Below are 27,696 nucleotides of genomic sequence, written 5' to 3' on the forward strand. Positions count from 1 at the left end.
AAGGATAACTTTTTTTTTTTCCCTTTCATGGAATGAAATGTGCCCTAAGGTTCTGGGAATACAGCTATGACCAGGGCAGCCCTGGCTCTGCCTTCTTGGAGCTCCCAGTCTGTCGGGACAAAGATCCATCACCAATGATGACCCAGGATGTTCAGGAATGGACGGTGCGTGCGTGACTGCTAAGTTGCTTCAGTCGTGTCCAACTCTTTGTGACCCAATGGACTGTAGCCCAGGGGAGCTCAAAGGAGAGGGTGTATTTGATCCAAGTGGGGGAGTCAGGAAGGGTTGCCTGTAGAAGGTGACAATCCAATTAAGACGCTAAGAACAAGGAGCTAGCTGGTTAAGGGAAGGGCAGAGCGAATAACATGTGCCAAGGCTTGGAAGGCAGGAGCCTAGGAGTTCCTAGAAATTGCCAATTGCCTAGAAATTGCCCAGTCAGGTCGAAAAGGGTGGAAGCAGACGAACCCACAAAGTGAAAAAACAAAATTGCCACACGCCTCTCTATACCCACCCCCTGCTCCCATCCAAGACCATGAGGTTGAAGAAGACCTCCATTCCTGAAGGAGAGGGATGGTTGGTTGTCTTGGGTACCCGTAACTCAGATGCCTTGCCTAGGGTTCGAGGGGTCACATACGTCTGTGCTGGGAACCTCAGCAAACTGTTTTCTTCCATGTTTAATTCGGTATCACATGAGCAACAATAAATAGTTCCTTCCCATCCCTGCAATCTTCTTCCAGCCCGGGTCAGAGCCCGAGGGGCTGGCTTCCCATCCGGAGAAGGCACCAGCAGCCCGGAAAAGTCGCGGCTCAGACCAGCTGAGCCAACAAACCCACAAAACTCCCTGGAGAGTTAAAGGGGCGCGCCCAGGCTTCCCGGCAGTGGGCGTGGCTTCAGGCAGTGCGCGGGGGCGGAGCTTCACTGAGATGTCCCCTCAGAGGGTGTGATCAATTAGGGGGCGTGGTTCTCATCAGCCGCTGTAACGATGACGTCCATCCAAATGCGCACGGCCTCTGGGCTGGGAGCCACCATGTAGAAAAGGCGTTCGTAGGTTTTGACACAGAACGTTAGGCGAGGGTTCGGGCTCTGGAATAAGTAGCGGAGTGGAGGTGGTTAAGAGAATAGGTATGACTCCACCCTAGTTCAAATTCCAGCCTTGCTATTTACAGGCTGTGTAGGGTTGGGCAAGTAATTTAAACTCCCTGAATGTATGCGGATCTGTCCTCCTAAATGATGTTACCTCCTTCGATGGGTTATGGGGGTTAAATGAATTAACACAGGAAGGCGCTGAGAATTATGGGAGCAAGAGAAATTTAAAGGAAGGACCCATGTCCCAATCCCCCAGCTCTGCTGCTGCTGCTGCTAAGTCGCTTCAGTCGTGTCCTACTCTGTGCGACCCCATAGACGGCAGCCCACCAGGCTCCCCCGTCCCTGGGATTTTCCAGGCAAGAACACTGGAGTGGGTTGCCATTTCCTTCTCCATTGCGTGAAAGTGAAAAGTAAAAGTGAAGTCGCTCAGTCCTATCCGACTCTTAGCGACCCCATGGAGTGCAGCCTACCAGGCTCCTCCATCCATGGGATTTTCCAGGCAAGAGTACTGGAGTGGGGTGCCATTGCCTTCTCTACCTTCTCCTATATTAGAAATTGTTGCTGTTGTTCAGTCGCTAAGTCGTGTCCGACTCTTTTGTGATCCCAAGGACTGTAGCCTGCCAGGCTCGGCTCCTCTGTCCAGGGATTTCCAAGGCAAGAATATTGGAGTGGGTTGCCATTTCCTCCTCCAGTGGGTCTTCCCGACCCAGGAATCTGAACTTGTGTCTCCTGCATCTCCTGCACTGCAGGTGGATCCTTTACCACCGAGCCCCCTTATGCTTAGTTGCTAAGTCATGTCCAACTGTTTGCGAGCCATTGACTGTAGCCTGCCAGGCTCCCTGTCCATGGGGATTCTCCAGGCAAGAATACTTTAGTGGGTGGCCATGCCCTCCTCCAGGGGATCTTCCCAACCCAGGGATCAAATCCAGGTCTCCTGCATTGCAGGCGGATTCTTTACCATCGGAAGCCCTACTGAGTCCCCTAGGAAGTCCATATGTTAGAAATACAAGCATTCAAATTTCCCCTCTTCCAAATCTAGGTCTCCCTGGTTTGTAACTGGGAAAACTTTAGTCTACAACCTATATATTGAGTACCTACTTGCCAACCCCAAATTAAGTAAAGCCTTTACGACCATTTTCTGTCTTTAACCTCAACTGTGGAGACATGGGTTTAAGAGTGCCCATTCTGCAGGTGAAAACACTGAGGCTGGAGAATGGAAGTCACTTTTCTGATGTCCCACAGCTGGGATTCCAACCTAAGCTCTAAAGACACAGTTACTCTCCAGAGCTTTCTAAACATTGTATCAGTTTCTGGCACTGCACTTTTATAAATGTTCCAATTCCAGAATTCTCTGGGGAAAAATAAATCTGATATGACACCAGGGGACCCATTCCCATTTGGCAATTGTGAGAAAATGCTAAGAAATGATCCTCTCCTTTCAATGCTCCCAGGTAGCCTCAGTCCCCACCTTGCCCAATTCAGTCATTCATTCTTGACTTGGCATCTGAGTTTCCCAAATTTCTGCTCTCAAACTTTTGTTCCAAGAAAAATAACTGTGGCTGAGAGCCAGAGACTGAGCTCTTAATTTTTGGTCCCTGCAGTGAAATGACCTGTCTGGATTTCCTGTGCTGGATGGAGTACCCTGACAATAGGGGCTGTGGGTGGCCCTTCCCCGGGGGATAAGCTAAGATTTGACTGGCAGGGCTCCAACCATGAGGGCAGGGCAGCACCAAACAGGGGCTTCACCTTGAAGGCACAGCGTAAGTGGTCGTAGTAGACTTCCTCGATGGCCTGAAAGTAGATGACGCCTTTGAGCTTGGTCTCTTCCTTGTCTGATGGAGGAGGGTGAGGGAGAAACAGAGCCAGTGAGAGATGGGTTGGGGTTGGCGGGGAGGGTACCAAGGGGGAGAGGAGTCTCTGAGCCCAAGTCCGGAGACTGGGGTTGGGGTGAGGAGCATGGTGATAGAATCTGAAGGTCCCTAAAGCGCTGTGGTTAGGAGGTGAGTGAATGTCGATGGAAGACTGGTGTGGTGAATGGATAAGGCTGGGAGGTGGGGTCTGGGGAGCTGGAATCCTAGGTCCCCAAGTCCCTTGGCCCCTGAGAAGGGCAGAGACTTAAGGAGAGGTTCAGAATCATCGATTACCCTAGAGAGGAAGGAGGAGAAGCTTGGAACCCTAGATCTGGGGGCTGGGCACTGATAATGCTCCTCCTGGGTATGGGGAAACTGGGGTCTGGAGAGCTAGAATGGTACACAGTGATACCCAAGGAGGGCTGGGTCGCTAAAGGAGGAAGCGACTGGGGGGGTCCAGGCACATACATGGACCTAAGAGAGGAGAGACTGGGGGTGGGGCTGCTAGGTCTCTGGGGTGAAGGTCTGGAGTGGTCTCTTTCACAGGCTTGGGGGCCCAGGCACCTCAGGCAGCAGGGCTGGGCTTACCTGCGTAGTAGGCCAGGCGGCGGGCCTGGCGGTCAAAGCAGAACCATCGCTTCCTCCAGGTCTTGATACGGCCACCCATCTTCACCAGGGGTCCGCGGCAGCAGCCCCCGGACACCCGTAAGTGCGGGCAATTTTCCGGATTGTGGCCCCAGCGCTCCAGGTGTTGCCGGAGATCCAAGACCCGAGGGCCAGCAGGGCTGGATGGCGGCGTGGGCGGGGCCTGGGGAGGGAAGAGAAGGGGGGTGTGACGTCATAGGGTCAAGAGCTGGGAGGGAAGTCTATAGCCTGGACCCTCGAGGGGAGCCCGTCGGAGTAGCTCAAGAGTAAGGACCAGCACATCCTTTAACTTTGGCAATGACGATTAAGACGGTATCTCTGACAGCTACTCCGATTGACTGCACACTGCCCAGGGCTTTACCAGCATCCATTCCTCAATCCCCCTCAATGGCCACTCTTGGGTCAAGGCTACTATAAGTCCCGTTTTTCAGATGAGCACACTGAGGTACAGAGAGAAATAATCCACCTGAGGTCACATAGAGCTTCTAAGTGACAGAGCAGGGCTGTGAACTCAGGTCTTCCTGACCTTAGCGCTCACCCTGAAATACTGGAGATATGTTAGAAAAGTGATAAACCCCAGTAAGCCCTCATTTGCTGTATCTGTAAAACAGGAACCAGATGGTGAGTGGTTATAAGGAGAGCGTTGATTCCATTATTATTGTTGTTGTAGATAGCATTCTTGCTGTGATGAAATTGCTGATCATTACCTGTGATAAAACACACACACACACACACACACACACACACACTTTATAATCTCTTTGCCCCCCTTCTCCTCAGGAGGTAGGTACGTCATTGTCCCCATTTTACAGATGTGGAAACCAAGATTCGGAGAAGTTAAGTCACAGGCCCAAGTCACACAGCCAGAGCTGATGAGCCAGGACTCCCCAGGCAGAGTGGTCATCTCAGGTGGCCATAAAGTGGAGCAGAATGAAGGCAATCTAAGTGTCTACTGTTACGAGGTCTAGCCTGATCAAACCTATTCTTCCTGAATGCTTCCTGCAAAGAATGGTATATGATCCCCAAGGTCATACTGAGGCCTCAGACTACAGCATGCAAGCAGACCCCTAAGGGATTTTGTTAAAATACAGACTGGGATTCAGTTCAGGGATGCTGACGCTGCTGGTCCATGGACCACACTATGAGTATTGAGGGTTGAAAACACTGAAGTAAGGCTAAAGCAAGAAAGGATGAGAAATAGAGGTGAGACGAATTGCATGGAGACAAGGAAGAGTGAGGAGAAGGGGGGAGGCGGGAGCTGGGGAACACACAGGAGGGGAAGGGGTGGTTAAAAGGGCACCCACTGGGTCATCCTGCCAACTCCACACAGTAACACTAAGTGATCACCATGTACTGAAGTTCTGCTCTGTGGCCAGCACTGTGCCAAGTGATCACCTCGCTGCTTCTTCAAAACAACCCATTATTGTCCCCATTTCACAGAGGAGGAAACTGAGGCTCTTAAAGAGGAAGTGACTCACCAAGGTCGCCCAGGTAGGACATGGGAGTAGCCGGGCCCCAGTCAAGGAAGGAGAGCAGGGATGGGCTTGGGACTGGCAACTCCCCCACTGCCCACCTGTTTCACCTCCAGGGAACGCTTGACCCTCTCCAAGTCTTGGTTTTCCTCATCCCAGCACCCTCCTCATGGGGCTATTTCATGGATGAGCTCGCTGTTGTCACCTGGTGAGTCCACCCCCAGGCGCAAACCCCAGGGACACGCTTGCTCACGGACGCGAGAAGGCAGCTCGAGGCATGAGGGGGTGGGGATGGGGGACAATGCAGTCAGCAGGGGACTGGTTAATAAATGATGGTGCTACCCAGCAGCAGTGTTTCATTTTTAATGAGGCAGAGCTTATGCCTGACAACCCGGAAGGCTCCAGCAGCCTTCCTGCTTTATTTTATTCCTGGCTCTCATCAGCACCTGACATGCTACTTACTTTACTTATTGATGCTGCTTTGTGTCGCTCTCCCCTGCTAAATGCCAGCTTCCAAAAGGCAGGGATTGTCACTCTGCTGTCATCCAGGGTCTACCACACAGTGCGAGCCCAGTCACTCGGTCACGCCCGACTCTTTGCGACCCCGTGGACTGTAGCCCGCCGGGCTCCTCTGTCTGTGGGATTCTCCAGGCAAGAGTGCTGCAGTGGGTTGCCATGCCCTCCTCCAGGGCATCTTCCCCACCCAGTGACGGAACCCGAATCTCCTGCATCTTCTGCATTGACAGGCGGATTCGTTATCACTGAGCCACTTGGGAAGGCCACCATAAAGAGGCACTCCATAAATACTGGGTTGAAATGAATAAGGAAAGGCCTCATGTTTGAGAGAAACAGAAATGGTTTGGGAACCATGTACTTGTTTGTGAGGAACATAAATTCACCAAATGCAGTTTGACCAGTGAATGTGGAAAAGTATAAACACAGATTTAAAGCCTCCTCCATGACAGAAAACACTTGCGCCTCCCAGCTGGGACAACTTCACTTTCCCAAATTCTAAAGTGTTTGCTGTAGGGGCTTCCCTGGTGGTCCAGTGGCTGGCACTCTGCAGTTCCTCTGTAGGGCGCATGGGTTCAATACCTGGTTGGGGAACTAAAATCCCACATGCCACATGGGGAGGCCACAAAAATAAATAAATAAGGTGTATGCTGTAACAAAAAAGTATTCATATTCTTAGTATAGGTAGAAATAAAAGCTTAATGAGGAGCTGTCAGCTAAACTCAAAGTGTGAGAAATTCTACAAGATAAATGACTTTTCCACCCAATAAATGGCATTTTTTAAAAAAAAGCAGGGAGGGAGGACTCAATCTCAGAGATTTAAGACATTTTTACTAAAGGCACTGTGTGTGCTTTGTTTGGATCCAGATTTGAATAACCAACTATCAAAATCTATTTTGGAGACAATTTGGAGACAATTAGGGATTTTGTTAAAATGCAGACTGGGATTCAGTCATTCCAGGGTGGGGGTCTGGAGGGGAATGAAGCTCAGGGATCCAATGCTGCTGGTCCATGGACCACACTATGAGTATTGAGGGCTGAAAACATTGAAGTAAGGCCAAAGCAAGAAAGGATGAGAAACAGAGGTGAGCCGAACTGCATGGAGACAAGGGAGAGTGAGGAGGGGGTGGGGGGAGGAGCTGGGGAACGCACAGGAGGGGAAGGGGTGGTTAAGAGGGCACCCACTGGGTCATCCTGCCAACTCCACACAGTAACACTAAGTGATCACCATGTACTGAAGGTCTGCTCTGTGGCCAGCACTGGGCCCAGTGATCATGATCACCTTACTGCCTCTCCAAAACAACCCATTATTGTTCCCATTTCACAGAGGAGGAAACTGAGGCTTCTAGAGAGGAAGTGCTCACCAAATGTTAATATGGACCAGTATTAGAATGTTACAGAATTAGTCATAATTTCATAAGCTATGACAGTGGAACTTACGTTAAATATATATATATAGTAGGTACATACTGATATATGGAAGGAATGATAAAATATCTGGAATTGGCTTTAAAATATTCTTCTGCAGAATGGGAAGTAAGTGTGAGGTCCAGTACAAGAAAGTTAGTAATTAAAATAAGATTCAATATTGATAATCACTGGAGCAACATGGAGGACTTCCCTGGTGGCTCAGTGGTAAAGAATCTGCTTGCCAATGCAAGAGTCGAAGGTTCAATCCCTGGGTCGGGAAGATCCCCTGGAGATGGAAATGGCAACCCACTCCAATATTCTTGCCTGGAGAATCCCATGGCCAGAGGAGCCTGGCGGGCTACAGTCCATGGGGTCACGAAAGAGCCGGACACGACTGACCAACTAAACAACGGTCATGAGCTGCGTGGTGGGCACATGGGAGGTTATTAATCTAGTCAAACTTTGAACAATATGTTTGAATATTTCTTAAGTAAAAAGGGTTTTTTTGGTTGTTGTTTTTTAAGAATCAAATAAAACAAAATTTTAAATACTATTTAAAAGCCCCAGCTTGTGGTTACCCTTATACTGCAGTAACTGGCTGACAACGGCACCCACTTACAGAAGAGGAAACCGAGGCACAGAGAACTGAGCGTGTCACATACCATGGATTCAGATGACCCTGATGGGAACAGAAACTAGGTCTTCAGAGTTCCCCTTCTCTTGCCAAGCCCAGGATACTTTTTGGAGGACAGGAGAGGGTGAGATGTCAAAGGGCAGAGGCCAGGGGAAGTGGGGGCAGGGGCGAGACTTACCATGATGGCAGGTACAGGGGGGCCTGAAGAACCTTCCTTGCTTCTTCTTGTCCCTTCCTGTGGGTGCAGAAAGAAAGTGTCAAGGAGACTGCAAACCAATAAGAAGTAGGGGAAATGTACTGTGTTCCTGGGTCCAAGGGAGGAGGGGCTGGGGGCCTGGACTCCTGGGTCCGAGAGAGGAGGGGCTGGGTCTCACCCTGGCCTGCAGCAGCCGCTCCCTCTCCGCCACGGCCTGCTGCAGGAGCTGCTCCATTCGGGCAATGTCTGGGTAGAGGGCCCTGCAGTTGGGAGCAGGGAAGAGACGGGGCCGGTGAGAGGAGCCCAGTCTCTTCCCCCCGTCTCCTCACCTTCTCCCTGATGTCTCACCTATTCCTGGGGCCACAGTTCAGAAGCTGATAGAGAGGGTGTCTCCCGGAGTCTCCAGCTTCAGGCGGGAGGGCCGAGGCCTCCAGGGATCCTGGGGGAGAGAAGGGCCAGGGCAATGGGCTGGGATGCTTCCTGGTCTAAGCCTCTCCCTCTCTCCCCCAACGGGGGCATCCAGGTTTCTCCATCCTGTGTGCAGGGAGGGTGGTGATGGGAGAAGAGGGTATGTGGGGTGATGTTGGTACTCACCACTACAATGGAGCGACAGAGGCCGGGGGCATCCTCTCTGACTGGCTCTCTCTCCCCTCTTCCGGGACAGGCTTCCAGTCCTCTGGAGGCCAATGGAGCCCTGAAAACACACGCAGCCCAGGCACACAGGAAAAGATGCTCAGTCTCCACCATTAGATCGGAGAACCACCAAGGAAAACCACCAGCTTGAGAGTTCCCGGGTGGTCCAAGGGTGAAGACTTCGAGCTCCCCACGAAAGGGCCCGGGTTCCATCCCTGGTCAGGGAACTAGATCCCACATGCCACAACTAAGAGTTTGCAGATGGCAACTAAAGATCCTGCATGCCCCAGTGAAGATCGAAGATCCCCGAGCAAGCCGGCGCAGCCAAATAAATAAATATGTTTTTTTCAAAAAAAGAAACCACCATCTCATTGGCACGGATCAGAAAGCCACTGTAAACGCAATGCTGAGTGAATGCAGTAGTCACAAAGGACCATACAGTGTACTGATCAGAATGGGCAAATCCAGAGACAGTGGTTGCCAGGGGCTGCGAGGAGAGGGGAATTGAGGGGTGATGGCTCAAGGGTACAGGGTTTCTTTGTGCATGCGTGCTAAGTCACTTCAGTCGTGTCCGACTCCTTGCAACCTCATGGACTGCTGCCTGCCAGGCTCCTCTGTCCATGGGGATTCTCCAGGCGAGAACACTGGAGTGGATGGTCATTCCCTCCTGAATATTCTCTAAAATTGCTGATGGTAATGTTTGCACAACTCTATGACTACACTGAAAACCACTGAAAAACACTTTTAATGGGTGAATTGTAGGGTAGGTGAATTATAGATCTACATAAAACTGGTTGTTGTTGTTTTTTAAGCCCACTGTATCGGGGGAGATGTGGGAAACCAGACGTTCTCCTACAAGGCTGCTGCTGCTAAGTTGCTTCAGTCGTGTCCGACTCTGTGCGACCCCATGGACTGCAGCCCACCAGGCTCCACCATCCATGGGATTTTCCAGGCAAGAGTACTGGAGTGGAGTGCCATTGCCTTCTCCGCCCACAAGGCTGAGGGCTGTTTTATTGGAAAAAATTTACGGAGGTCTGTTTGGCTCTTTTTAAAAAATAAAAATGGGAAAAAAGAAAAATAAAATGAATTTTTAAAAAGAAAGGAAATAAAATCAAAATGACAAATGTATAAAACTTTTGAGCCCCAACTCCATTTCTAGGACTGTATCTTGTGAGTACACTCAGACATGTGCAAAATGACCTGAGTTCAAGGTTAATTCCCACAGATGCCTGGAGACCACCTAGTTAGTTAGTTAGTGTTAGTCGCTCAGTAGTGTCCAACTCTTTGCAACCCCATGGACTGGAGCCCACCAGGCTCCTCTGTCCATGGGATTTCCCAGGCAAGAATCCTGGAGTGGGTAGCCATTCCCTTCTCCAGGGGATCTTCCCAACCCAGAGGTCAAACCTGAGTCTCTTGCATCTCCTGCATTGCAGGCAGATTCCTTACCTAAGTAAGGAAGAGACCACCTAGGAGACCACCTAAGTGCCCATAAAAAGGAGACAGGCTCAATAAACCTGAGATCATCCACATGGAGGAAAATCCCAAAGCAGATAAAAGGCAAAGGATGCTGTTTATATCAGCTAGAAAACAATGTTTACGGTATAAGCAAGTACAGAGAGTGCGAAGAGGATACCACCTACCCATAAAGAGAGGGGGAGAGTGTATACATGCCTGACTGTTTCAGTACAGAGTATTGGGACTTCCCTGGTGGTCCAGTGGCTAAGACTCTGACCTCCCAATGGAGGGGGCACGGGTTCAATCCCTGGTCAGGGAACCTGATCCCGAATGTGGCAACTAAGACCAGCATAGCCAAATAAGTAAATATCCGATGTACAATGAAAGTCGTTCAGTCGTGTTCGACTCTTTGCAACCCCACTGACTATACAGTCCATGGAATTCTCTAGGCCAGAATACTGGAGTGGGTAGCCTTTCCCTTCTCCAGGGGATCTTCCCAACCCAGGGATCGAACCCAGGTCTCCCGCATTGCAGGCAGATTCTTTACCAGTTGAGCTATCGGGGAAGCCCAAATAAGTAAATAAGTAAAAATAAATACTTTTAAAAAAATACAGTACATCTCCGGGAAGACAGGAGACACTGGTAACCCTGGCTGCCCCTGGGAGGTGAGTTGAGTGGACGGAAACAGTGGCAAGATAGATCTTTTCTCTGAATGTCCTCCCTTTGAACTCAGAACAAGAGGAATTTTTTTTTTTAAAACAATAAAATAAACATGACAACCAAGTGCAACCTGTGTTCCTGGACCAGAAAAAACAATTTTTTGTTGTTGTTGTTTTTTGCTAACAAATAACATCTGCGGGACAACTGACAAAAATATGAATAACAAGAGCTTCCCTGGTGGCTCAGTGGTAAAGAATCTGCCTGCTAATAATTCAGGAGACATGGGTTCCAGCCATGGTCCAGGAAGACCCCACATGCCAGGGAGCAACTAAGCCTGTGTGCCACAGTCATTGAGGTCTAGAGCCCGGGAGCTGCAACCACCGAGCCCTCCTGCCACAGCTACTGAAGCCCATGAGCCCTAGAGCCCGTGCTCTGCCCCAAGAGAAGCCACTGCAACGAGAAGACTGCAGCTCCAGAGCAACCCCCTCACCACGGCTAGAGAAAACCAAGAGCAGCAATGAAAGACCCAGCACAGCCTAAATTAGATAATTAAAAAAAAAATATATATATGAATAACATTTGTGGACTTGAATAGTATTGTCTCAATGTTAGCTCCCTGAGTGTGATTGCTGTACTGTGGTTGTATCTGGGAATGGCCTTGACCTCAGATGATGAAAAGTAAAAGCATTTAGGGGTAAAGGGGAATCATGCTTCAGAAAAGAAGAATAAACTGTGTGTGTGCATGTGGGTGTGTGTGTACAGAGAAGGATAAAGCAAATGCCAAATGTGGTAAAATGTTAGTCACACAATCTGGGTGACAGGTAGACAGGAATACTTTCTGCTCCTCCTGCAATTTTCCTGTAAGTCTTAAATCTTTTCAAAATAAAATAATAAAAAACTACCCCCCAAATGAAAATAAACTTATTTGAGAGTTAACAAAGCAAACTAAAATCATTTCCTTAAAAAAACAGCAAAAGCTCTGCTTGGATAACAAAAAATAATAAGAATAAATAAGTTGTATAATTTGAGCACCAACACATATCGTGCGTGCCAAGCCGCTTCAGTCGAATAAGACTCTTTTGCAACCTCATGGTCTGTGACCGCCAGCTCCTCTGCCCATGGGATTCTCCAGGCAAGAATACTAGAGTGAGTTGCCAGGCCCTCCTCCTGGCCCAGGGATCAAACCCAAGTATCCTGCATCTCCAGCATTTCCAGCAGATTCTTTACCAAGGAGCAACCAGGGAAGCCCACCAATATGTATGCTCACTGCTAAAGATATTAACTCATCAAATATATGTAATTCACGAGTTAATACTAAAAGAAAAATTGAACTGGTCACCAAAAGAACCAACTCTTTATTTTGAAGGTAGGTGAATGAAGTGAAATCGTCAAGCACTTTCTTTTCCTACAAAAACCATATCCCTGGGTAACCAAATAATCAATAAAGGCAAGTCCCTCTTTAGAAAAAATTGTCAATCAATCAACGAAGAAGGAGGACTTCCCTGGCAAGCCAGTGGTTAAGACTCTGCACTTCCAATGCAGGGGGTACAGGTTCCATTTCTGGTCAGGGAACTAAGATCCCACATGCTGAGTGGGCAGCCAAAAAATAATAACTGCTTTTTTTGTTTTAAGATTTCTTTAACTAAATTTAAAAAAAAAAAACAATAAAAATAAATGAAGTAATGACAGATGGGATTTTCCCACTCATGACCTCCAGGGAATCAATCAATGGATGCCACAAAAAAAGAGACACATGCTCCCAGGATGATTTGCCAAAATGCTAATCATGCAACTGCTCAGCCTCCCACATCCAACTTTACAGGAAATAAAGAGGCAGAGCAAGGTGGTGTTGACCCCCACAGATGCAATCAGCAGACCCTGCCTGCGAAACTACAGAGCAACTGCCTGGTTTCTTCACCAAACAGATTTCAAGAGGGACAATAGAAGAAATGGGAGTCTGTGGATGCTGCTGCTGCTGCTAAGTCGCATCAGTCATGTCCTACTAGAGTGGTTTGCCATTTCCCTCTCCAGTGCACAAAAGTGAAAAGTGAAAGTGAAGTCGCTCAGTCGTGTCCGACTGTTCGAGAGCCATGGACTGCAGCCTACCAGGCTCCTTCTTCCATGAGATTTCCCAGGTAAGAGTACTGGAGTGGGTTGCCATTGCCTTCTCTGTGGATTCTAGATTTAAAAGAGATGCGCTGTGCTTAGTCGCTCAGTCTTATTCGACTCTTTGAGACGCCATGGACTGTAGCCCGCCAGGCTCCTCTGTCCATGGGGATTCTCCAAGCAAGAATACCAGAGTGGGTTGCCATGCCCTTCTCCAGGTGATTTTCCCAACACAGTGATCGGACCCAGGTCTCCCGCATTGCAGGCGGATTCTTTACCGTCTGAGCCACCAGGGAAGCCCATAGCCACACACACACGAAGTTTAAACTATAGCGTTTAGTGATAGACACTGTGGATGGAACTTTGCACTGATGGAACTTTAAACGTTAGACGACTAGGATAAACGTCAGGCTAGTGGTTATTCTCCGGGAGACCGATAGGGGTCACCATTGAGCAGGGGTATGTGGTGACCTGACACCTGGGGCTGTCACCAGAGTCTTCCCAATAATAATCATTAAGCTGTGCGTGTGCTCGATGTGATTCTCTATGTCTGTATTATTTTAAAAGGTTTTTTTAAAATAGTAACCATGGGACTACTGGGCTTCCCAGGTGGCTCAGTGGTTAAGAATCTGCCTGTCAATGCAGGAGACATGGGTTTGATCTGAGTCCCGAAGACCTCCTGGAGTAGGAAATGGCAACCCACTCCAGTATTATTACCTGGAAAATTCTATGAACAGAGGAGCGTGGCGGGCTACCGTCCATGGGGTCGCAAAGAGCCGGGCACAGCTAAGCACACACACACACACACACACAAACACAAAACTATGGGACTCCCCTGGCGTCTAGTGGTTAATACTCTACACTTCCACTACAGGGGGTGCAGGTTTAATCCCTGGATTGAGAATACGATTCTACATGCCACGCAGCTTCATTCAGAAGATAAAAAGTAAATAAAATAAAAATAATAACCAGTATTTACCACGTGCTCAGTCTTTACCTAAGAGTGTATGTGGCACACCACAGACCCATTTAAGCTTCTAGAAGCCCTGGGAGTTAGGAAAGGTTCAAACCACTTCAAAAAGATGAAAATGAGCCCCAAGTTCCTTTGGTTCTTTACTCTTCCCTTCCCTCAACTGATATTCCCAGCACTTCCCAGCTGAGAGATTGTTGGCACTGAGGAAACATGTAGGTAAGAGAAACTCAGTCTTTCCTGGTGGCTCAGACCATAAAGAACCTGCCTGCCAACGTGGGAGACCAGAGTTTCATCCCTGGGTTGGGGAGGTTCCCTGGAGAAGGGAATGGCAACCCACTCCAATATTCTTGCCTGGGAGAATTCCGTGGACAGAGGAGCCTGGCAGGTTCCACACCAGCAAGAGAGCGCCAAGTCTTGTCTGCATGGAGCTGACACTGCAGGGACTGAGTGACGTGTGTGTGTGTGTGTGTGTGTGTGTCCAGTCCTGTCAGACTCTTTGCAACTCCATGGACTGTAGCCTGCCAGGTTCCTCTGTCTGTGGAATTTTCCAGCCAAGAATACTGGAGTGGGTTGCCATTTCCTACTCCAGGGGATCTTCCCAACCCAGGGGTTGAACCCGTCTCTTGCACCTCCTGCACTGGCAGGCAGGTTCTTTACCACTGCACCACCTGGGAACCCTCAAGGAACTGAATGAGTCATCACACAAGACGCAGATCATCTGACATCGCTGTGAGTGAAGAGTGTTACAAAAGAGAGTTATAAAAGGGTAATATAAAAAAGGATCACCTGCAACTAGAAGACCAGGAACAGCCTTCTGGACACTGACCCTGAGGCCCAAAGGATAAGAGTTGGCCAGGGTTGACTGAGGCGAAGGGTGTTCCAGGTCGCAGGATCAGTAAGTGCGAAGGCCCTGAGGCAGGAGCCAGCACGGTGTGCTGGGGGGTCAGTGCCCCTGCAGCTGAACAGAGTCAGTACAGGGAGGGGGATGCTGAGAGGTGGGCAGGGGTCAGACCACACAAGGACTTGTGGGCCACACCAAGGAGCCTGGGGGAACCATGGAAGGCTTTTGGGGGGAAGGGCTGAAGTAGGAGGGATGAAGATCACTCTGGCTGTTGTTTGGGAGCCAAAAACTAAGGTGGAGAAAGTCAGTGAGGAGGGTGGTAGAAGGTCGCAAAAGCCAGAAATGAGGGTGGCAGTGGGTGGAATAAGAATTATAATAATTATAACAATATCAATCAAGGATGGTTAAGAATCCACCTTCCAATACGGGGGACATGGATTCAATGCCTGGTCGGAGAGCTAAGATCCCACATGCTGCAGGGCAACTAAGCCCTTAAGCCACAACTGGAGAGAAGCCCACGTACTGCAACTAACTAGCCCGACGCAGCCAAAAGTGAATTTTTTTTAAAAAAAGCTGGTCTTCCCTCATTAAAAAATATAATAATATCAATCATTATATAACCAGAGCAACAGGTGCCCACGTTTACTAAGCACCTGCTATGTGCCAGGCATCACACCAAGTACTTTAATGCATTAGCCAATGAATGCTGTTATTATTCCCATTTCACAGCTAAGTAAACTGAGGCATAGAGCCGTATCTCAGGTCAACCAGCTAGGAAGTGGCACAACAGGTACTGGAATCCGAGCAGAGTCAGTACTCTTAGGCATCACATGATCCTGGAAAGAAGGGGTGGGATTTGAGAAGGATTTAATAGGACTTGGAGGGAGAGACGGGCAGGGGCAAGGGGAAGTGATTTGTTAATCCCTGCATTTATCTGCTTGTCTACTGTTTCTCTGGCTTCGTAAACAAACACTCCCTATGTTCTTTGTGGGGCTTCCCCCTGTGGCTCAGGGGTTAAAGAATCCACCTGCAAAGCAGGAGACTCAGGAGATGCAGGTTCGATCCCCTGGAGGAGGCCATAGCAACCCACTCTGGTATTTCTGCCTGGAGAATCCCATGGACTGAGGAGCCTGGCAGGCTACAGTCCATAGGGTTGAACAAAGTCAGACACAACTGAAGCAAACTTAGCAAGCACGCACATACAAGCTCTTCGTCATCCCTGAGGTCCCTCGTCACTGCCTATGAGCTCATGTTAACCAGGTGCCCACTTGGGTTCTCAAGTTTCCTTGAGAAACCCTCGTCTCTGATAAGGCACAGGCTGAGGAATCAGGCAGCTTTGGTTCACACTGAGCTCTGCCGCTTAGTTGGGTATGTGACTATAGCAAGTCACGTCTCTTCTCAGGGCAACTCCCCCCCTGTAAAGTGAGCGAGGTCCTGCCACCCTGCCGTAACTAATGCAAAGATTCATACGCTGACCTCATGCAAAACACACATAAGAGTGGGGCACTGCCACCAGTGTCCAAGGGCCAGACACGTGGTGACACCTGCATGCAAGGTGGGTGTGGGGTCCATGCCAGTGGGTACCGGGTCCACCTGGCCTTAGAGGCTCCGTGTCCACAGAAGCCACTAACTCAGGTGAGGACTCCATAGGAATGGCCCGGCTTTCCACCAAGTCTTTATAGATACGCAGTTTAATTATAAGGGTCATATTTACCCAAAGGCACGTTGCCTGGCAACAGAGCTGACAATCCACCTTTATCAGCCTTCCAGCTAGAAAGTTACAAAAGCTCTGCTAACCCTTTACCTGGACAATAATAGGACCCACTGTTACAGTTTCTTCTAACCAAAAAATGAATTTTATATTAGGTGCATTTGCAATTTCATACATATATAACATATATTATTGATTATATATTCAAGAAACATATAATTTTAATAAAAATATATTAAGTTGAAGCATGTCAAACTGTCAGTATTTGACCGTTTCTCACCTTCAAATGGGCTTCCCTGGTGACACAGACAGTAAAGAAGCCTGAAGTGTGGGAGACTGGGGTTTGATCCCTGGATCAGGAAGATCCCCTGGAGAGGGGAATGGTAACCCACTCCAGTATTCTTGCCTGGAGAATTCCATGGACAGAGGAGCCAGGAATTATATGTTTCATGAATATATAATTCAATAATATATATTATATATGTATGAAATTGTATATGCACCTAATATAAAATTTTATTTTTGGGTCAGAAGGAACTGGCTTTGCATCCATGGTGTTGCAAAGAGTTGGACACAACTGAGCGACTTTCACCCTCAAATAATAGCAATTCTGTGTGGTTCAAAGTGATGAGATGGCTTTGAGCAGACCCTGGCCTACATTAAGCTCTTAAATATTAATATTAATTATATTTTAGCAATAGTTAATAATATATTAATATTATATTGTTACTATTAAGATATGTTGCATATAATATTATATAATCAACAGGTAAATATTATAATATACAATATAATTAATGTATTAATATTAACTTTTGAGCTTCCCTGGTGGCTCAGACAGTAAAGAATCTGCCTGCAATGCAGGAGGCCCAAGTTTGTTCAGTCCCTGGGTTGGGAAGATCCCCTGGAGAAGGAAATGGCAACCCACTCCAGTATTCTTGCCTGGGAAATCCCATGGACAGAGGAACCTGGCGGGCTACAGTCCATGGGTCACAAGGAGTTGGACACGACTGAGCAACTAACAACAGCAACAACAATATTATGTTATTATTGTGGGTACAAAGACAGACAGACATGGATCTTCATAACGTCATTGTTAACTGCACAAAACTCCATCCGCCATCCTCAGAGAGGAGCTCCAGGCGCCCACACAGAATTGTGTGCGCACAGAAGCTCAGAGTGGTTCAGAGCGTGGCCTCTGAACGCAGAGTGCTAAGTTCAAATCCCAGCCTTGCTGTATACTAGCTGATTAAGAAACCTCAGCTGCCTCAGTTTCTTCCCTATAAAACGATAAGAAGAACCCAGCTTGTAGAGTTGTTGCAACGCCTAAATGAGTGAATCCACATAAACATTTAAAACAGTGCCTGGGGACTTCCCAGGTGGTCCAGTGGTTAAGAATCCACCTTCCGATGCAGGGGACAGGGGGATCTAAGATCCTGCGGCCTTGGGGCAACTAAGCCCACACCCAGCAACTACTGAGCCTGTGGGCCACAGGGAAGATCCAGCACAGCCAAAAGAAAAAAAAAGTTTTTTAATTCATAAAATAAAACAGTGCCTGGCACACTATAAAGACTCCAGAAAAAAAAAAAAAAGGCTTCAGAAATTTTAGCAGTCTTTATGATTGTTACTGTTTATATCATTATTACAGAGCCATTGAAAAGGAAGAGGCATCTCTAAATGTATTGAAAGAAAAAATCTCCACCACAGTCTTGAGCTAGGGGAAAAAAAGCCAACTAGTAGCTAATACTGGAGAAGGCAATGGCACCCCACTCCAGTACTCTTGCCTGGAAAATCCCATGGGCAGAGGAGCCTGGTAGGCTGCAGTCCATGGGGTCGAGAAGTGTCGGACACGACTGAGCGACTTCACTTTCACTTTTCACTTTCATGCATTGGAGAAGGAAATGGCAACCCACTCCAGTGTTCTTGCCTGGAGAATCCCAAGGACGGCGGAGCCTGGTGGGCTGCCGTCTATGGGGTCGCGCAGAGTCGGACACGACTGAAGCGACTTAGCAGCAGCAGCAACAGCAGTAGCTAATACACATGTTTTTGAAAAAACATTTACAGGATAGAACAAGCGCTCACCCTTTCTAAGGGCTGACCCCACATCCCTACAACAGCCCTACCTCCGGGCACAGCACTCTGCCACTGTCTACTCTATTTCATTTAAAGTTGCTAGCAATATATTCAATAAATGTTTTAACCCATTCATAAGTTGGAACCCCCATTTTCAGAAAATCTGGAAGAAAGAAACAAATAGCTACCAGGACCTCCCTGGTGGCCCACTGGCTAAGACTCCACGCTCCCAATGCAGGGGGCCCCGGGTTTGATCCGTGGTCAGGGAACTAGATCCCACATGCTGCAACTAAGACCAGGTATAGCCAAATAAATAAATACAAATACTAAAAAAGAAAAAGAAACAAATAGCTGCCCGGTTCTGAGGAGGAGGAGGGCCACGGCTCCTTGGGCTGGGGAGAGGAGGACTGATTATCAATATGCTCTGTTGGGTGGCTTTTAAAATTTACATCTGGGGGCCTCCCTGGTGATTTAGTGGTTAAGAACCCACCCGCCAATGCAGGAGACACAGGTTCGCTCCCTGGTCTGGGAAGATCCCACATGCCAAGGAGCAGCTAAGCCCACGTGCCACAACTACGGAAGCCCATGCACCCTAGAGACCTTGGTTCACAGCAAGAGAAGCCACCGCGATGAGAAGCCCAGGCACTACAGTGAACAGTAACCCCCGCTTGCTGCAGCCAGAGAAAAGCCCGAGCACCGCCACGAAGGCTCAGCACAGCCAAAAATTAAGAAACAAATAAAATCTTTTTAAAACTAACTAAATAAAATTAACATCTGGGCAGGCCCGGTTCCATTTCTCCAGGGGAGGAGAGGTAGGATGTTAGGCAGAAGACAGAAAAAGAATAATAAAGCTGGAGCTTGGTGAAAGTTAAAAATGCGGCTTGATCAGCCTCCCCTGTCCCTCCCTCTCTCCCCCATGCCCACAGCAGAGAAAGCCACGGTGACCAGCGAGACCCCCCGGGTGATGAGGTATTTGGGGGTGGTGGGGGGGGCACCTGGAGGGAGCTGTGAACAGAGAAGAGGCAGGAAGAGGTGGCGGCGGCCGTGTGGGCAGTGGGATCCTGGAGAACCAGCAACTGGCGGTCTGTCTTCTGGGTGAAGAGGAGCTGCAGGAGAAGGGGTGGGGTGGAGGGCCGCTGCCAGGATGCTCTGGCCTCCAGAGCATGGATGCCCGGTGCCAGGATGCTCTGGCCCAGGCCTCCAAAGCCAGCCCATTTCTTGGATGGAAAAGGAAAGGCTCAAGGCCCCAAGAGAGTGGGAAAGCAGTCTCAGGGAAGGAGGACTTGTGTGCAGACTGCTGGTTCTCTGAGGAGGAGGCTCTGGAGGTCTGCACTCCTGAGGCCCAGGGGAAAAGGGATTAGGGGTTGAGAATGGTAGATCCCAAGGGACAATGGAGGTGGGGGGCCTAGATTCCTGGGTCTGAGGGAGGAGGGGGCTGAAAGGCACACGAAATCTCCATACCTTGGTGAGAGCCTGGTTGGGCTCAGAGAAGTCCCCGCCAGGGGTTCCCTGAAGGCAGTTAAGCTCGAGCAGTCGGCTCCGTTCCTGGGGAGGGCAAGACATGAGCAACTCCTACACCTCAGGGGACATATGGGGTGCAGGCGAGGCAACGGTATGCCCCAGCAGGAAGTGGGGATGTAGGATAGGTGTCGGCAGTGAACTGACCTGCGTCAGGGCCTGAAGGGCCTCCTCCTTCTTCCGGCTCAGCCCCCGGCTCTCAGCGGCCATCTGCTCCCCCAGCGACTTGAGCTGCTCCTCCAAGACCTGGATCCGGCGCTGTGGGGCACCCGCCAGGGCCCGGGTTACTCAGCTGACCCCGGGTCCCGGGCTGGTACGCCCAGAACCAGGCCCTCCTTGAGAGCCTGGGGTGTGCTCCACCCCATACAGAGACCCTGGCATCTGGATGCCTAGGAGGGCAGGGGGAACTCAGAGTTAACCTTCGCTAGTGCCCTTCTCCCCTTTGAGGGCCTAGAAGAGACCTGGGGTGAGCTGGAGGGATGGAGGTTCAAACATCCAGAGGCTGAGGAAGACAGAGACCCAGAGAAAGTTGACATTGCCAAGAACAGAGAGAGAGAGGGACTTTCCTGGTGATAGAATGGCTAAGACGCTGGGTTCGTGCAATGCAGGGGGCCTGGGTTTGATCCCTGGTCAGGGAGCTAGATCCCACATGCCAGAGCTAAAAAGATCTTACATGCTGCCATGAAGATCGAAGATCCACTAAGACCCGGCACAGCCAACTAAATAATAAGTATTATTAAGAAAAAAGAACAGAGAGAAAGGGAAAGACAGAGATAAACCGGAAAAGATACAGAATAGAAGAGCCAAGACAGGGAGAACAGAAACAGAGCCTGTGAGGCAGGAATGGGAAAGGAGACCCACGTGGGAACTTTCTAATCCGAAACTCTGGGAACCTTTGTATTAAATACAGTCAAAAGTTTAAAGTCGCACAGTTGTGTCCAGCTCTTTGCAGTCCCATGGACTGTAGCCCATCCATGGAATTCTCCAGGCAAGAGTACTGGAGTGGGTTGCCATTTCCTTCTTCAAAATATAGTCAAACTTGTAGCTTTTTCCAGCAGGACTTTTCAGACCCTTGAAAGTGAAGCTCCCAGAAAGGACTGGTGGGAGCATGATTTGAGATAAGGGCTGAGACATGGGGAGTGTAGTGGCGAAGACCTAGCAGGTTCAGATCCCAGTTCGATCCTTTGGAAACAAAGTGACCTTGGAAAAGATAACTCGAGCAGCTTGACCTTGAGTTCCTTCATTTAGAAAATTCGGGAAAAGATATGAAGATCTGTCTCCCAGGACTGTTGTAAGGATTCGATGACTTAGTAGTCATGAAATGTTTAGGATCGTGCCCAGCCCATGGTCAGTGCTCAATAAACATCATCGACCATCATGACTGTTTTGAAGAACATGACACAGGGAGGCCACCAGGACAGAGAAGGGACGAGACAAGTGAGTGGAGGAGCCAGAGGGCAGCGTCGAGGGGAGGCAGGGTGAGCCCAGACCGACTCACCCTGTGCTGCGCCACACTGGCCTGGAGCTCCTGGACCTTGGGGTCTGGCACGCCGGCCCCAGGGCTGTCCCGATCTTCTTCCTCCTGCCGGCTCTCGCGCTCCAGCTGCTGGAACTCCAGGTCCTCGTAGGCACGCTGGGCCACGTCCAGCTGTTCCCTCATCTGTGGAGGGAACACAAAAGGATTGGAGGCCTGGATCTCTAAGAACCAGGAGGGTGGAGGGCTGGAGCCACGACTCCTGGACGAGGGAGGAGGGGCTGCAGATCTAGACTCCGGCGTCCAGAGGGTTAGGAGCTTGGGGCCTGAGCTTCTAGGTGGGTAGGAGAGGAGGGGACTGAGGGTGGCCTGGATACCGGGTCCCCTTACCTCCTGCATTCCCTGCAGAAGCCGCTCATGCTGGTCTTCAGGCTGCGAGTCAAGCTGCTCCTGGGCCTCCTGGAGTCTTTGGCGAAGACGCTCCACACGATCCCTCTCCTGGCTCAGCCGCCTCTGTTCCTGCATCAACAGCAATCAGGCTCTTAGCCTCAGCCTGAGCACAGGGAGGGAAACAGAGGCCAGCTGGGGCTAGGCCAGCCAGATCTCAAGCTCCTACTCGCCTGGGAAGTCCCCCCTTCCAAGTCTGGGGTGTTGGCTCTATGAGGGCAGGGACCCTGTCTCTCTGGTTCATGCTGTACAGGCCCACCCAGAGCAGACCAAGTAAACAGCTTTTTAAGAAATGAAGGAGGGGACAGATGAATGGATAAAGATGTGGTACACATACACAGTGGAATATTACTCGGCCATGAAAAAGAAAGAAATAATGCCATTTGCAGCAACATGGATGGAATTAGAGATTAGCATACCAAGTGAAGTAAGTCAGAGGAGAAAGATAAATATCACAGAATAATAATCATATGTGTCATCTAAAATTTGACACAAATTAACTAATCTATGTAACAAACAAACTCACAGTCATAGAGAACAGACTTGTTAGCGCAGGGAACTGTATTCAATATTCTGTGATAAATTGTAATGGAAAAGAATATGAGGGGTCTTCCCCTCGGTCCAGTGGTTAAGACAGTGTACTTCCACTGCAAGGGCATGGGTTAGATCCTGGTCAGGGAACTAAGATCCCACATGCTGAGCTACATGGCAAAAAAATAAATAAATAAAGAATATATATATATATATATATATATATATATATATATAAAACTGAATCACTTTGTTGTACAGCAGAAGTTAACACAACATTGTAAATCAACTATTCTTCAATAAATGTTTAAAAAAGAAACGAATGAGGGAATGAATGCTAAACATATCCAGACTTGGTGATTGATACTGGGGACCCAGAAGGGGGTCAGACCTGGGCCCTGTACTCCAGTAGGGGACACAGCCAGTTATAGCCTGGGACAATCAGGGCAGTGAAATGCAGATTCTGTGGGAACCAGAATGGGGGGAACAATTTCTACCAGGGTAAGCCTAGGCTTCCTGGATGTGAAGATTTTAAGATGAGCCACAAAAACCAGGGAGCATTGAGACCTGGGGAGCTAGAGAGGGCTGGAAGGGCTTTCTGGACTGAGGGAACAGCATGGTGCAAATGAATGGAAGTTGAACAGTACAGGAGGGACTTTCCTGGCGGTCCACTGGCTAAGACTCTGAGCTCCCAATGTAGGGGACCTGGGTTCGATCCCTGCTCAGGACACTAGATTCCACATGCCACAACGAAGAGTTTGCAGGCATGCTGCAGGCTAAACTGCTTCAGTTGTGTCCAACTCTTTGCAGCCCCATGGACTGTAGCCCACCAGGCTCCTCTGTCCATGGGATTTCCCAGGCAAGAATACTGGAGTAGGTTGCCATTTCCTCCTCCAGGAGATCTCCCCGACCCAGGGATCAAACCAGTGTCTCCTGGGGCTCCTGCATTGCAGGCAGATTCTTTACCACTTGAGCCACCAAGGAAGCCTATGAGTTTGCATATCACAACTAAAAATTTCCACATGCCAAGTGCCCAACTCAGCAGAGCCAAATAAATAAATAAAAATAAATACTTAATAAAAGAGAAAAGAAAAGTAAAGGAAGTGTAAGGGCAGACTGCAGTCAAGAAGAAAGAAGGTGGGATGGAGGGAAGAGATGGGGAATACAGGTGAGAGATGACAGTGGAAAGGCAGACAAGATGGAGCTCAGGTGTGGTTTGGACCACCAGGCTGAGGAACCCTATCCGGGGTCAGTGGGGAGTCACGGCAAGATTGAAAGGCTGGGGTAGGATCTGGGTGTGGAACCATCCCTCTGGGAGATAGGTTCGAGGGGTTGAGACCAGCTCCTTCCTGAGTCCTCCGGGCAATAAGAATGAGACCTTAGACTTCCCTGGTGGTCCAGTGGTTAAGAATCCGCCTGCCAACGCAGGGGACATGGGTTCAATCCGTGGTCTGGGAAGATCCCACATGCCGCAGGTCAACTACTGAAGCCTAAACTCTCGAGCCCAAGTGCTGCAACAAGAGAAGCCACAGCAACAAGAAGCCCCAGCACTACAACCAGAGAGTAGCCCCCGCTCACCGCAATTAGAGAAAGCCTGCACGCAGCAACGAAGACCAAGTCCATCCAAAAATTAGTAAATAATAAAAATTTAAAAAAAAAAGAATGTGACCTCGCCCGAGGTCTAGGCAGGGCAGATATAAAGGAGATAGACTAGCAAGAGAGATTCAGGGAGAACAAAGAACAGGACGTGGTGACTGACAGGCTTGGGGTGAGAGATAAGGTGGCGTGCAGAGTGAGGCTCAGGACTCTGGCCTGGTGACCAAAGGGACAGTGAGACAGGGACGGTGTGGAAAAGGGAGTTGCTGAGGTCAGCACTGGATATGGTGAATGAGAAGGGGCCAGACTCCTGGATCTAAGGCAGGAGGGGCTGGGGTCTGACAACCCAGATCCTAGGGGAAGAAGGAGCATCTAGGAACCAATGTCCTAGAAATCAGGACACATAGGTCTAGATTTTGAGAGAGAAATCAGGGCTGGGAGAAATACAGGCTCTTTGAGGTAACTGAAGACTTAGGATCCAACCCCAGGAAATTCCAATATGTAAGATAAAGGCAAAGAGAGAGACTGACAGAATTACAAAGTTATCATTTTCCAACCTGAAGCATGCTCAGGGAAAGCAATGACCACCAATGGATGTTAAAGCCTTTAGGTAAATAACTATTAGGAAGGGATCAGAGTGACCTCACTGAGGTCTGGAGAATCAGAGACAACATCCCCCTGGCCCAGTGCCCCCAAAGCTCCACAGCACATCTGAATCTGATCCATCTTATACATTTAATCAACCACCTGCTTCCAGGAAGCGAAACAAGTTAAAGGACACCCCCGGTGTGCAACTGGTCACATACTGACCATGGGACAGAGGATTTGGTTTCTTCAACAAAGAGTTCGGGGGAAAAAAAACAGTAGGCAGGGACCATTAGAGGAGAAACAACACACACAAGGCATTTCAACCCATTACAATATACTGGCCTGTGGGGAACCCGATTCAAACAGCCAGCCATTAGCCATTGTTTTTGAGACAGTCTGGGACCCATAGAAACTGACTGGAGATGAGACAGTAATTCTTCAGATGTGATAATGACATAGGGGTGATGTTTTCTTAAAAGAGTTCTTAAAGAACTAAAGTATCTACTGTCAACATGATGTCTGGTACTGGATTTCAAATCTAGGGACAGGGAAGCCAACTGGAGGACATGAAACAGGAATGGAGGATTCATCGCAGCTGAACTGGGGAGTACATCACATGGCAACCGTCTATTTTTTGTTGGTTTGACATTTTTCACAAAATGACATTTAGCGAGCAAAGAGAGATGGAACACGCCCCAGTGAGTCAGGCCCCAAAGTCATAGAGGAGGGAGGGAGGAGGGAAACAGAGAGAGGCATAGGTCCCTGCCACTGCCCACCCCCAGCCCCAGTATCATCATGGCTTGGGCAACGCGGGGTGTAACCCCGGCCCCAGGTCCCAGGAGCACCACAGGAAGTCTGTCCAACAAGGAAGAGAACCGACGGTGAAGATTCAGGAGGGCTAACACACCTGTTCCCGCTGCTCCTGGCCGCCCTTCTCTGAGTCCACCTGCTGCCCTAGCAGCTCACGAAGCTGCTCCTCCTCCCGCCGAGCGGCCACTCGCTCCCCAGCCAGCTCACCCCGCAGCAGGGCCACCTCCACCTCCATCTGCAGAGAGAAGGCAAGAGCTGGGACCCAGAGGCCTGGGTCTGAGAGTAAGAAAGGGGTGCTGGCGCGAGGATGCCTGCCTGGGTCTGAGAGAAGAACCTGGGAATCCGAACTCCTGGATTCGAAGAGAGTATGGAGCTGGAGGCCTGAGACTCGGCTCCCATGGTTGTAAAGGACTGGGAGCCTGGCCTGACGGGGTTCCCCACGAGTTGGAGCCAGACTTCCCAAGGGGTCTGCAGCCTCACCTCGATCCTCAGTTCCTTCCTCTGACGCTGTAGCTCCTTCACTCGCTGCTCCATCAAAGCCACGCGAGTCAGTGCCTCCAGCTGCTGCGCGCGAAGCCGCCGCGCAGCCCCTCGCACCCCTTCTCCAGACAGAGCGGGTGCGGGGGTCGTGGCCGGGGTCTGAACTGGAGACGGAGCCTCCGCCTGAGGTTGAAGAGGGCTAGTCAGTTGGGGAGGACTCGCTCCCTGCCGTCACTAAATAGGTCCCTGGGGCGGGGGATGAGGGTGGGAGACTGCGTTAGCGACCCTTAACCACCAAGCTCTTTTGTCTGAGGCGGGGAGGGTGCAGGTCCGATGACCGCTCGGCCCCAGGAGGTGGCTCAGGGACTCGCAGTTCGGGGAGGGGGCACAACGCCGACTCAAGGATGCTGTTTCCCATTGTCTTGGCCTCACGTCTTCGAAGGTTCTGCATCTCTTTCTCTCTCCCCGGGTCTCTGAGTCTTCCCCCCTTTTTTCTGGGCTTCATTTTCCTGATTCAGTATGTCTTCTGTCTCTGAATCGCTATGTTTCTTTCTCCCTCAGAGTATCTCCCTGTCTCAAGGTTTCTCTGTCTCTCTGTTTCTCTGAGCATCATTGTTTCTGGGTTTCTGTTTGTGTCTATCCTCAACTCTCTGAGTCTCTTGTCTCTGGTCTCGCAGTGTCCCTTGACTCCTTTGGATCTTTGTCTCCCAGTTTCCCCGTCTCTCGGTCTCTATCTGGTCTCCCTATACCTGGCTCAATGTGTCTCTGTCACCCGCTTGGGTCTGCTCCTCTGGGTCCCCGCCCCTCTCCGCCCCCCCCCCCCCAGGAACTCTCGCCCCCCGGGTCCCTCACCGCATCGTGGCTACTTTCGGTGCTGCTGCCTTCTCCCACTTCTTCCTCTTCCTTCGCCTGCTGCTCAGCTCCTTGGCCGCTCGGAAGCTCTGCCGGGGCCTCGGGCGCCTCCGGCTCGCGGGAGTCTTTGGGGTGCCCCTGGGGCTTGGAGGCCCCTTGAGATCGGACCTCTGTGTCGCACTCCGGGACCGCCGCCGGCGGGGCCCCCAGGTCCGGGCTGCTTCGCGTCCCCATGGCCGCTGAGAATTCCCGTCGGGTGGGCGGGGCCTGGGGTTCCGGAGGCGTTGGGGGCGTGGCCCAGGGGGCCGGCGCGTCCCTCCCGAAAGCTACGGAGAGCGCTCCAGAGGCGGGGCCTGAGAGTTCAAAGGATGGGACTGAACATTCCACAGGCGGGGCCTGGAGCTTCTAGGGGCGGGGTTCCTGGCTCCTAGGGCGTCACGCCCCAAGAGGCGGGACTGGAATTTGAGTCCGGGTCCTAGTACGCCCCCTACCGGCGTCTCCCTGCTATCTAGGTGTCGAGCCTTGTACTTTCCCACCCTCCCCCGACTATCCCCTTAGACCACTTTAGAGCGACCCCATCATCATCTGCTTCGCGGACTCAGGATCTGGGTTCCGCCCTGTCCTCTCTGGAGCCCCGTAGTCTCAGCTCTGACCCCCCTGTGTAAGGGAGCCATGCCCCTGCCGCCTCACCCAGGGATCGGAGAGTTGGGTCTCCTGGTCTCCCTCTCTGGACAAACCAGGAGCCTTGAGTCCTCGGGTCCTCGGGAGCGAGATTCCAGAACTCCAGCCCCCGAGACCCCCACAGCCCCGGCCCCCTCACCGGCTCAGGCTTCGGCGCGCTCCGTTCTGCGCTCCGGCGCAGCAGTTTCTGCCCACTGGACAGGTGGCTGGGGAAGAGGGAGGAGAGACAGGCTGCTCGGTCCCCCTCCCCAGCAGCCCGGAAGTGGAGGGGGGGGGGGGCGGACAACAGGTCCAGCAGCTCTCGAGGGAGGAGGGAGCGACCAGCTTGCCCCGCCCGCAGCCGCGGCATCGGGCCATCCTGGCCCCACCGGCGCCACCCTAGGAAAATCCAGCATGACGACCCCCCAGCTCTGCCTCCAGCTCCCCCAGTCCTGCCCCCAGGGAGCCAGGCGCCTTGGTCA

The 27,696-nt window shown here is 50.4% G+C and overlaps 1 protein-coding gene across 3 annotated transcripts; it reads right to left on the reverse strand.

Annotated features, from left to right (window-relative positions):
• Positions 1 to 659: 659 nt before the first annotated feature.
• Positions 660 to 27,455, reverse strand: PHLDB3 (pleckstrin homology like domain family B member 3). 3 transcript variants are annotated; one of them, XM_061388504.1, is made up of 16 exons: positions 27,245 to 27,451; positions 26,555 to 26,907; positions 25,703 to 25,885; positions 25,320 to 25,457; positions 21,641 to 21,769; positions 21,275 to 21,436; positions 19,924 to 20,034; positions 19,720 to 19,803; positions 19,254 to 19,364; positions 8,401 to 8,500; positions 8,155 to 8,245; positions 7,985 to 8,066; positions 7,789 to 7,845; positions 3,525 to 3,744; positions 2,833 to 2,918; positions 660 to 1,083 (listed from the first exon to the last, which is right to left on the reverse strand). In XM_061388504.1, the coding sequence occupies exons 2-16, from the start codon at positions 26,786 to 26,788 to the stop codon at positions 949 to 951; spliced, it is 1,923 nt and encodes a 640-aa protein (XP_061244488.1). In that variant the 5' UTR covers positions 26,789 to 26,907; positions 27,245 to 27,451; the 3' UTR covers positions 660 to 948. The 3 variants fall into 3 exon arrangements, with proteins under 3 accessions (XP_061244488.1, XP_061244490.1, XP_061244489.1); XM_061388506.1 differs by having other exon boundaries at positions 27,375 to 27,444; XM_061388505.1 differs by lacking the exon at positions 19,254 to 19,364 and having other exon boundaries at positions 27,245 to 27,455.
• Positions 27,456 to 27,696: the final 241 nt, after the last annotated feature.

This window comes from Bos javanicus, chromosome 18 (assembly GCF_032452875.1).
Source record: "Bos javanicus breed banteng chromosome 18, ARS-OSU_banteng_1.0, whole genome shotgun sequence".
NCBI classification, from domain to species: Eukaryota; Metazoa; Chordata; class Mammalia; order Artiodactyla; family Bovidae; genus Bos; species Bos javanicus.

Coding starts and splice junctions, on each gene's coding strand:
- PHLDB3 (XM_061388504.1), bottom strand. CDS start 26,788: ATGGGGACGCGAAGCAGCCCGGACCTGGGGGCCCCGCCGGCGGCGGTC. Junction 21,770..25,319: donor GCCAGGAGCAGCGGGAACAG/GTGTGTTAGCCC, acceptor CTGTTGATGCAG/GAACAGAGGCGGCTGAGCCA. Junction 1,084..2,832: donor ACTTACGCTGTGCCTTCAAG/GTGAAGCCCCTG, acceptor TACTTATTCCAG/AGCCCGAACCCTCGCCTAAC.